The sequence below is a fragment of the Cimex lectularius genome, unplaced genomic scaffold, assembly GCF_000648675.2.
Source record: "Cimex lectularius strain Harlan isolate CLEC.00 unplaced genomic scaffold, Clec_2.1 scaffold125, whole genome shotgun sequence".
Lineage (NCBI taxonomy): Eukaryota > Metazoa > Arthropoda > Insecta > Hemiptera > Cimicidae > Cimex > Cimex lectularius.
The window spans coordinates 1,097,879-1,109,605 of record NW_019392662.1 but is presented as its reverse complement, the minus strand read 5'-3'; the positions used below and the strand labels follow the sequence as shown (position 1 = coordinate 1,109,605).

At 33.5% G+C, this 11,727-nt stretch overlaps 1 protein-coding gene and 1 long non-coding RNA gene across 4 annotated transcripts in view; one reads left to right on the top strand and one right to left on the bottom strand.

Moving 5' to 3' along the window:
- LOC106668724 overlaps window positions 1–11,727 on the top strand; it is a 45,004-nt gene that overhangs the window by 1,514 nt on the left and 31,763 nt on the right. For 2 of the 3 annotated variants that reach the window (XR_002909846.1, XR_001340798.2), the window contains exon 1: window positions 9,011–9,101. The exons of the other annotated variant lie outside the window; for it this stretch is intronic. This is a non-coding gene — a long non-coding RNA (uncharacterized LOC106668724). Of the gene's footprint in view, window positions 1–9,010; window positions 9,102–11,727 lie in introns of those variants that run through there. 3 annotated transcript variants of the gene reach the window in all.
- On the bottom strand, window positions 2,397–8,995 carry LOC106668719 (long-chain fatty acid transport protein 4-like). The gene is made up of 12 exons (XM_014397696.2): window positions 8,639–8,995; window positions 8,418–8,568; window positions 6,376–6,613; window positions 6,088–6,307; window positions 5,827–6,028; window positions 5,574–5,766; window positions 5,358–5,507; window positions 3,433–3,570; window positions 3,302–3,368; window positions 3,151–3,241; window positions 2,933–3,086; window positions 2,397–2,866 (listed from the first exon to the last, which is right to left on the bottom strand). The coding sequence occupies exons 1-12, from the start codon at window positions 8,896–8,898 to the stop codon at window positions 2,715–2,717; spliced, it is 2,016 nt and encodes a 671-aa protein (XP_014253182.1). The 5' UTR covers window positions 8,899–8,995; the 3' UTR covers window positions 2,397–2,714.

Genomic DNA, 11,727 nt, shown 5'->3' with positions numbered 1-11,727 from the left:
ACAGTCTCACACACACACACACACACTTTCTTTTTTTCTTACATACCCTCTCACTCTCTCTCTCTCTCTCTCACTCTTTTTCTCTCACTCTCACAGTCACACACGCTTTCTTTTTTTCTCACATACCCTCTCACTCTCTCTCTCTCTCTCTCTCTCTCTCTCTCTCTCTCTCTCACTCTCACTCTATATCTCAGTCACACACACACACACACACACACACGCACGCATTCTTTTTTCTCACACACCCTCTCCCTCCCTCCCTCTCTCTCTCTCTCTCTCTCTCTCTCTCTCTCTCTCTCTCTCCCCCTCTCTCTCTCTCTCTCTCTCTCTCTCTCTCTCTCTCTCTCTCCTCTCTCTCTCTCTCGATCTTCTCTCTGTGTTCTCTGCAAGAAGACCCCTAAGCAAATCTTGGGGACTAAAACCGAAAATGGTCCATTGGCTATGGCAGTAATAAGACTCAAAATACCTATTGATCACTAATCTGTTGGAACAAAGCTCAACAAAACCTATCTAATCAAACACTAGGCAGCATACAAAGATTAGCAAACCTGTGTATCATAGGGGCAATGAGATTAACCCCTACAAGTGCACTAGAAGCTTTGCCAACGTATCTCCAATGGAACCATTTGTACAAGGAAAAGTTGGAAAAACTCATTTAGGCTCCAAAAACAATCAAATTGGATGGGAAGTAAACAATTCGGGCACAAAACTATAATTAATAAAATGATATGCTATACAGGGGCTGAAAAACAAACAAAGAAACCAGATCGGGTATTTTCTGTACAAGCCCAAAATATGAGCAATTGAACTCATTAGAGAAGTACTCTTTGTTCTTTCAAGCAGGAATATACGCCATCAATGCTTGTACCCTCAGAAAACTTCGCAGAGGTTACAGTGGCAAAAAATCCTCGCTAGATTGAATAGCCAAACAGCTAAAAAGCATTAGTGTTTAAAAAAATCACGTCAAAATTAATCAGTGAATGCATCCAAAATCTCCAAAACCTGGGGAACCACATCAACCCGATGATATCGTGGGTGCCAAGCTACAAAGGAATTTGGGGTAACGTAAAAGCAGACACACTCGCTAGAGGAGGATCTGTAAGACCATACATAGGCCCTGAACCTTTACTTGGGATGACAAAAACAAATACACAATCCTCACAGAATGGATCCAAAGGTGTATGATCTCGAGCCTTTGCCCAAGAAAGTGTCTTTGTTGGAGTCGGAGACATTGCAGAATCTACCCAAGTTGTTGCAAGTTTGGGAGGTCGAATTCTCATTAGAAAAGGAATCCCAAAAGTCTTTTTATCTAATTGTTTAATTAAAAAGACATTGTGTGAAGATGTGAAGTCGACTTCTTCTTTTATAGTTTCAATTGTCCTGCTTGTTAACAGAATTGACAAGTATTTGAACCAGTTTGTTTGGTATTAAAATACGCATTAGCGATTAAAAAGGCTTAGGTTTTTAATTTTTTTAGTCTGTAATAAAAAAATAAATTAATAAAAATTAATAAAAAGAAAGCAAAGGTGTTCCATATGGTATTATTATTCTTTTACCTTTATCTTAATCAGCTGGTCAATAAATAATATGTTATTAAATAAAAATTAGTGCAACACAATTTGCATAAAAGTGAATAAAGTGAGAGATTTTTAAATATTTGAAAATAATATTTATTAAGTTTAATAGTTAATCATATAATCATGTTTAAAAGTTTGCATTCTATTCACAAATTGGGCAAACTGATGCCGACAATTTTGCCAAAGATAAAATCTATTAACTGTACAACCGATTGTAAAGATGAAAAACGAAGGCCATACTCTCCTTTTGGGAAAACAGACACTTGGGCAGAATTTGCCATGGTGAGGCTTGACGATCTTGTGAATTGGGGACGGAAGAACTCGATCTGGCCTTTGACGTTTGGACTCGCATGTTGTGCTATCGAGATGATGCACATGGCGTCTCCTAGGTATGACATGGACCGTTACGGTGTGGTCTTTCGGGCGTCACCACGACAAACAGATATCATCATAGTCGCTGGAACGGTCACTAATAAAATGGCACCGGCAGTTCGTAAGGTCTACGATCAGATGCCTGAGCCGAAATGGGTCATTTCTATGGGCAGTTGTGCCAACGGCGGCGGCTACTACCATTACTCATATTCAGTAGTGAGGGGAGTCGACAGAATTATTCCTGTTGATATATATGTACCTGGATGTCCACCAAGCGCAGAGGCTTTATTGTACGGAGTTCTTCAACTTCAGAAGAAAATCAAGAGATGGAACACTTTCCAAATGTGGTACAGAAGATAAACTGAGATATGTTTTATCTTTTTTCTTTCTCTTTTTTTTAATATATCATATTGTGCTAAATGTATTAAACAATGACTGATATTTATAAAACAAATTTATTTAAAATGACCCCTACATGTTATTGTATACATACTAAACAACAATTTAAAAAAATAAATAACTACCTCATCTATTAAAAAATGAGAAAATTTATTCCCTCAATTAAAACTAAAACATATTTACAATAAAATTTTCAATTAATACAATAATTGTATGTGAATAAAAAGTTCAGTTTAAAATCAATACAAGATAGAAGTCTTTACAACGTATCACAAATTGATTGTATTTATTAGAAATTGCAATAAAGTAAATTAACGGAATTCAAATTGTTTAAAAAAAGGAACTGGATCAATTTTGAAAATAATATTACAAAGAAATCGACCCGTTCAGAATCTGATCGTGTAGTTCACGTGTCATCCTCACATATGTGCTTCCCTTCCTGAAGAAAATCGGGTCTTTAATGATATTCGGGTCGAAACCTTCCTTTTGAAGATTGAGTTTTTTAAACTTAAAAGTGCCTTGAAAATAAAATAAACATTTAATAATTTAATTTACTTAATAAATGTGTCAAGGTGTTTTCTAACCAGTCATTTCTATTTCACTGAGCAACCTAATAAAGATCGGATGTTGGTATTTGGGTAGAGTCAAATCCAACGCCCTTGCAAGTTTATCCATGTCTAATTTACAGTCAGGATCTAGAACTGCAAGCATTCCCGCTCGACCTTCCAAATCATGAACCTTTCAAAATGAATATTGGCTATCAATATGCGATCCATAAAAGTTTTTGATAAAATTTGTTTACCTGTACTCCGTAAACCACACAATCTGTGAGGCCAATAGTACTGCTTATCAAGGATTCACACTCTGATGTTGATACATTTTCACCTTTCCATCTATATGAACATAGGACATTTTTAATAATTACGAATAATCGTAATCATATGTAATTTTACCTGAAAGTATCTCCAGTTCTATCTTTGAAATAAATGTAACCCATTTCATCTTGAACCATAAGGTCTCCTGAAAAAAAAAAATCATTAAGAGATTAAACACCATTCAGGTGCAAGCAAGACAACTGGTATACCTGAAACAAACGCACGATCTCCCTTTTTGAATACGTCGTAAATAAATTTTTTGTTCGATTCCCCTTTGTCAACATATCCATAGAATTCTTTCATAGACCCTTTCCAGGGAATGATGCCAACAAACATGCCAGGCTCATCTGCAAAATATAGTATAATGATTTTGAATTCCCACACTAGAATGGTCAAGAACTGAAAAGAAGACTTGGACAACTTAGAAGACTGTTAGCACCAAAATCAGACATGACTTAGATAAACAAACTAACTCTACAAAGCAATAGTTTAACCTATTTGGACATACTGAGCAGAACTGTGGGGTACCACAAGCCATCCAAGCATTCCAATCAAAAGTCTTCAGAACGGCTTCTGCAACGCCCCTACTACATTTCTAAGTTTATATGCTTTCTGAAGTTCTGCTCTCATGATAACCCTTCTGTCCAAGCCCTTTCTATTGCCCCCCATACCTAGAAACCTCCGATTCACCTTAAGTCTACTTGCCCCCCAATCCCTCTGCAGCCAGAGTGCCAGGCTAGGATGATTTTTCAAGGCATATCATCCAGGAGCAATGCTGACCATAGTGATGTGTCTGGGTGGCAATAAGCAAGCAGATTTTTAACCAGTTTTTAAGATGTATGAGTGAATGAATGAAAAACATATTTAAAAAAAAAAATTATATAGCAATAATAGATTGTACAGATTTGGTTAATTTTTGACAGATAGCGTCATGGCAGCCATACTATTTATTTTATTGTTTTACTAACTATACATTAATATGGTATTAAAATCAATAATAAACTATTAGAAATAGAATAAGAAACAAACTAGAATTTACTTCACCATAAATAATTAATTCATGAATTTATTTTTTTAGTAATATTTTGAATTAATATATCTTGTACCATACTTAATTTATTATTAATGCTGTCATTACATTTAAGGTATGTGTGTTGTTAATGAAATATCACTTTACACAAGGATTTTGACAAATTTCTCCCCTTTAGAATTACAGCCTGTACCAATTTGGCTGCAAGATCTTAAATTTTTGGGCCTTCCTAAATTATTAGTAGTGAAGTTAGAGTGGTCAAAAGTATGAATGTGGCAGCATATAAATGTCAATTTATTTATCAGGAAGAAATATAAATTTATATCTTTCTTTATGGTGGTGTTTAACAATTTCTGAAATTTTAATATAAATTGGCCAGCAATATAGCAAAAGAATAGGAACATTTCAATTGTTAGACGTTGTTAAAAACTCCCCCTTTTGTGATATTTTGCGATAACAGTCCTGGACAATTTATTCGTATCGTTATCTGATTAATGAATTATTTATAAAACAACACAATTGTTGCTTTGGTCAAATAAGTAGCTCGATAATTTTCACTATTATCTAAATTTATAAGAAGGGGGAGATTCAAAATAAAAACTAGCATTTCCTGTTATAACAATTATACAAAATTCAAATTAAATTAAATTTTTGACATGTATAAAGTGATGTCAAGTTCGGTGTATTTGAAACAGTTGACCTGAAAACAGGATAAAAACTAAACTTTAGTAAAATAAACCCAGTTAGTTATATATTTGTAGGCTTTACAACAATTTCGTTAACTTTTGACAATTGTTTATACCAATTGGATTGTCAGTATAATAAAGGTGGGGCATAATTATTCTATATCAATCAAATATATATCCAATAAGTTAAAGATAAACTTTAGTAAATTCTTATATAATATTTCTTGTAAAGTTAATCTGTATAAACATGGGATGGCTGTAGCTGAGCAGTTAGGTCATTAGACCCCCCACAGTCACGGGTTTGATTTGCACTGTCACCCTTGAAATTTGAGAAACGAACTAACTCTGGCTAATATAAAAGTTATAAGGCCATAAAAAAATATAAAAATCTATTAAAACATATAACATAAAAACTCACCAACACTGCATTCAATGCAAAAACCTTTCTCATTCCTTATGGGCTCCATTGTATCTGGATCTACTTTTATGATTGATCCAATATATTTATTAAACATTGGAAAAGCTTTTGATAAGGAACCAACTGCACCGATTGTATTGTCAACATTTGCTGTAAAAAAATTACAAATTAAGTTGTTTGAGGTTAAGGTTTGGTTAACTGTCTAATTGAAGTCACCGATTAAAAGATTTCCTTCTGTCGAGCCATAAATTTCCATAACGTTCGGGATGTTGAATCTACTGACAAACTGAGCCCAAATAGAAGATCTGAGCCCGTTGCCTACCATAATTCTCAGCCTGTGCTCTTTATCACTAGGCTTCGAAGGAACTGACAAAATGTATCTGCATATTTCACCGATATACTGTCCAACCTAAAAACGAACGATTGTCGTCAATTAAATTAAAATAAGTCGTTGAATTTTTTATATTACTGTGCATTTATATTTGATGCAGTCTGGAATATAAGATGATGCAGAGAACTTGCGCTTTATGACAGCAGTAGCACCCAAAGTTATAGCAGTCATGACACCAAGAATACCCCCGGCCGTATGGTACATAGGAAGTGGGTTGTAAACGATATCATCTCTTTTTAAATCAAGCAGGTATCTCGCAAAGCTCGAAAACAATAAAAATCTGAAAATTATAAGAAATCAGTGTCTATTCTTTGATTTGGATTTACAACGATGAAATACCTTGAATGAGGCATGATAGCCGCCTTTGGAAAACCCGTGGTACCCGAAGTATATATATAAAGAAGGTGATCATTAAAATTAATTTTAACATTGACATTTGAAAATTCAGGTTTCAAAACTTTAAGCGCATTGTCCAAACTGGAAATCCCTTCTTTCGGTACACCGCCCAGTTGAAAAAGCCTTATGGTACTTTCCAAGGATGGCCTGATATCGTGAATCGCTGCACATTAAATGTTGTTTAAGTACAAATTTAAATTTAGTCAAAATCAGCAAAAAATAATATCCGACCAGAGCAAAGATCATTGGAGAAAATAACAGCTTTGCAAGCGCCGATTCCTAAAGAGTACGTTAAAGGTTTGAGCTTTAAATTTGTGTTAATAAGAGCAGAGATGATGCCGAGTTTCCCCAGGCCCAGCCAAATGCATGCATATTCGGGCCTGTTTGTCATGAAGATCGCAACCGTGTCACCTTTCTTGTATCCAGCATTATGGAACACTTGTGCTACCTTGTTAGTGTATTCATCCACCTGGACAATTACAAGAAAAACGATTGCTTTAATAGTACGAGTGAAATAAATGTGTTGACATTCTATTAAAAACATAAATATGTGGGAAGCATTTTAAGGTAAAAATTGAATTCTTTTTAAAAATTAACGAGCAAATGTTTGTTTCACCAGTTTGTTTACAGAGATAAGTTTATTAAAAGAAAGTGTTTTTTTACTGCATTCTTTCCTATTTTTAACTTTATCTCAGATGAAATCACGTTTCAATAATTTTGTTTTGTATTATTATCAACATCTAAAAAATTTTTTCAGCTAAAACTACTATCAGTTTTACGGTGTAAACAATAATTGAACAGAGTTTGATTAAAACTGACTTAGCATGTCGACAAGATTAATTAAATCCAAAGGGAGAAGTTGTATAAATATTGAATATGGATAAATAAACCTTTCTGACTGACTGAATTCAATTAAATTCGATTAAAGAGGAGATAGAAGTTTTTATCTTTTAATTTCTACAACACCATTATCTATCACCACTAACCATTATCTACCATTTATAGAAGCTAAACAAGGGTTCATTAAACGATCTTTAGTCTACTTTAGATTAGTGACAATGCTTAATAATTGCAATGTAGATCACTTAAAATACATTAAATTATGAAAATTATACAAAAACATTTTCTCTAACCAAGTGAAGAAATTTTTTTGTTAAATGTATAGGACACAGAAATAAGTAATCCCTGTCATATAGGAGGGTTTAACATCCGATAGGTGTTGTGATGAAGGATGAAACCATATTACAATATGTTTTTTATATTCTAATCAATTAAAAAACCATGGGTTTTGCCAGGATTTGAACCTAGAATACGATTTGGACCCCATAACCACTCGGCTACCATGGTCCGTCTAGTCTCCAAGCGTATGACACTTGTTAAAATACAAAATCTTCTTCATGTCTTAACATGGGAACTGCGGTAGACGAGTAGTTAAGGTGTCAGACTCTCGGCAATAGACACTGTGGTTGTGGGTTCGATTTGTTGTTGTTTAACAGTTGCCTCTGGATTTTTCAGACGAATAAGGGGGACGGTGGCCACATGAAAGTTGACACGTCAATAGAAGTCCCCGGTGGGATCGGGTCTCAGAGATCCTGAATTCGATCCTGACCCCCCCCCCAAAAAAAAAAGTTTTTTTAATTTTTTTCATTTTTTCAAAGGAAGACAGGGCTCAATTTACACGTGTATAGTTGCGAGTCCCAAAATAGAACCAGGAAGGTGTACGATAAACTGTAAAGCTGCAGTGCTCAGGGAGAGCTCCCCCAATTCCTTATCTCCATAATCGATGGGGAAAAATAAAAAGACATCATTCTTACTGTATGGTTTAGTTTAATGCATTTTGGCATTTTAACCATCAGTTTTGATTGTAGACATGTGATGACACTGATTTTACATCAACATTCTTACTCTGTCTTTATCTAAATATTGTTAAATTTGATTGCAGATTTACTAAATGTTTTACCAAAACATAAATTATAATTTGTATTGTTAAAGGATATCACTGTAAATAATAAATAGTTGTTTAGATAAAGCAAGAGAGACGTAATTAGAATGGACCTTGCAACCATTGCCCTTGAAAAGGACAGTCAATTAATTAATTATCGAATTCCTCTGATATTATCATAACATGGTAAGTTAACATAATAAATGTTAGAAAAGTTCTGAATGCCATAAATGAATTTAATAAAAGATTTTTGTTAATCCATTAAATTTTATAACTAATAGAATGTACTGTAGGATTCATTTATGTATTTATTTAAATAAAAAGCACTGACCTGTTTAAAAGTCCATATCTGCTCTTCAAAATGAAAGCATACTTTGTTCGGGTGTTTTCTCACCAACTTTTCAAATTCATTTGTCACCGTACAGTTAAATAATTTAAAGTAGAAAGAGCTGAATAAAATGTGAACCGCTGCATTGAAAGCCCTATTAAAACACTGTCAGTAAAAGCAATGTAAATATTAGAAAATGTAAAAATGACAAAAACAATACTTACTTCCAGTCCCTTGGCAATGTCTTAAGTATAATAGCGATTTTTTTGACACATTTCATTGGCAAAAAATACGACAGAAAAGTGCAAAAATATTTGGCCATAAAAGAAAATAACGCCATTGGTTGTGTGGACGAAGAGTGAAAATACGAACTGATGTCTAGTTCCATTGTGTCTAATAAGTGCAAATAAGGCTGAATGTGCCTTGATTGAGTAGAACTAACTGGTGATATTGTGACTGAGGGAGCTCTTTGTGCATTAATCATGCTACCATTTGGACTTTAGTCCAAGGACCGGTCACATCTGTAACACCCCCTTATACACTCTGCCCCTCCAGGGCCTTTCCATGATAAAGTCATTAAGTGATTTAATATTACTTTCTTTATCTGGTCTTCTGACTGAAGAAAACACAGGTTGTTTTTATATTTTGTTAAAATCATCACTCAGCATAACTCCTTCTGCTTGTATGGTGAGTTTAAATGTTTGATATTACATCTTTTTATAATATACTCATATGTAATGACATTTGCTAATATATGCTCACAATAATCAAAAGCTGCAGGGGAGTAGTCAGATTACTGAAAACTTTGGGTACAGCAGATTTTAAAAAATACGTATGTACAAAAACATTCAATACAGTTTATTATTATTGCATACACAAAATTACACCTATTAGAATACATATATACTGACAATTTTTGCTATAAAAAATTAAGTTTTTTAAAAAATTTAATGTTTTATTCAGTGCTTCTTCCTCTTTTTCACGCATTTTTACTGAATGCAAGAAAAATATAGACTGATCTATCATTTTATTTTCAAGTAGTGAAGGGAGAATTCACTGAGCAAAAGAAATTCTCACAAATTCGTAGTCTCATCTGGTCTTGGTCTTTCGCATGACACTTCTCACTCTCTTTCTCACTAAAAATCTCTCAGAATAAAACTGCATTCATTCATTCTGTCACTCACCCATTCGTAATCACCATTTTCTCTCTCTCTCTCACACACACTTTTCTTTTTTTTCACACTCTCCCTCATTCACTCTCTCTCTTTTGAATGTAATAGTGGTCAGTATTTGACCAAATTCTGCCACTAAATAAAACCTCATTCATTTCTTCTCTCACTCTCTTTAGAATGTAAGAGTGGTCAATGTTTGACCAAATTCTGACAATATATAAAACCACATTCATTCACTCACTCACCCGCTCATTATCTCCCTCTCACTCTCTTTCTTTTGAATGTAAAAGTGGTCAGTATTTGACCAAATTCTGACACTAAATAAAACCACATTCATTGTCTCATTCACTTACTCACTATCTCCCTCTCTCTCTCTCTCTCTCTCTCTCTCTCTCTCTCTCTCTCTCACACACACACACACACACACACATACACACTTTTTCTGTCATACACATTCCCTCATTTACTCTCTCTCCCTCTCTCTCTCTTTCTTCGCATTATGCAACAAAGAGATCCATGAGACTGGACTCACTGTGCATGGTGAAATGAAACCTAAATCATGCAATCATCCCCAAATAATGTTTCAATCGTTTCCTTTAATGTTCTCAATTTATGATTATTTTTTTTACAGTTCGGATTAGGGGGAGAGCACTGTATTTTCGTTTTAAAATCAATTTCAGCAATATTGCAAGTGATTGATGATTAAATTTGGTGGTTAATCCAAAACTCATCAAATAACATGAATCAAAACATTTGGAATTTTTTTTTTTTTTTTTTTTTTTTTTTTTTAATTGGCCTTATGGTCTTGCATATTAGCCATGGTACGAATTCTTGTGTGTTCAAATTGGGGGGTTATCGGGAAAAAAGGGCCAGAGGCGACGGTGGGAATCGAATCCACGACCGCGGCATGAGAGTCTCTCATGCTTACCGGGGCTACCGCGGTCCCCTAGGATTTGGAAAAATTGAAAGTTTTGTTTGAAAAGTTTTTCAAACTTCAACACTACGTTCTGCAAATTTTTTACTTGATTATTTGGAGATCGTGAGATGCGGTCTCACGAACTCCAAATAATCATTGACAAACGGTCACTAAACACCACACACTTTTTTACTTGAGTTTGCCTTGTATATTATTACAGAAATAACTTGTAACAGAAAACTTAAATAATTTATTTTGTAGAGATTGGACAGTATTTAAAAAAAAATTAAATACATTTATTATTGAGGTGCAAACAAGAATATGACATGCATTTAATTTAATAAGTGTATTTTTTCTAAACCTAAATTAAGACTAGATATAAATACTAAAATTCCTGTAATTGTATTTCAAGTTTATCGTTCATGCCCTAAAATAATAATTATAATCATAACAATATATTTTCAATAAAACATACAACACAGCGAGTTAACATAGGAATAGTCCTTTTTTTTAATGTCTTGAGAAAGTTAATACTGATGTTTTTGCAATTATAAAATAAAAGTTAAGAACAAAATATAGGACAAAATTTTAGACATGAGTATTTTATCACAGAAAATATTTAGGCAAAAATTAAAATTATAAACACCCAAAAGTAATAATACTAACACTATCACAAAATTAAATTACTTTTTATGTTTTAGACAGATTTAATTGACAACATTGAAAAACAATTTTCTTGTCCATTAGGTCAAAGTACATTCTCATCATGATAAACGATTTTATCGGCATTTTCTAGATGAGTAGTACAATCAGTGTTAGTGAACATGCCCGGGATAGAAAGAGGACAAGACCGACTAGTGACACAAGTTCCAAATGACAAATCCCATTATGCAAATTTTAAAATTATCAAAATTATTGATTTTAACAATGATTTTTTAATGTTTAAGTTTTCTTTGATAATGTTCTAGTCATAGCATCACACATGTCAGATTTAAGATTTATATATTAATAAAAAATCTTTCATCAAGAATTACAATTTTGGAACTTGTTTTCTCCTGTTGACAGGAGGACTTTTAAGGTTGTCTACAACAATAACTATCAATTATAAATATTTTCTCCCCTGAAAGCTAGCTAAAATACAAAATCACATTTATTATACATTTAACATATGACAGAAAACAAATATAATTTAGAACAAAAATAAGAAACAGGTACATAATGGTGG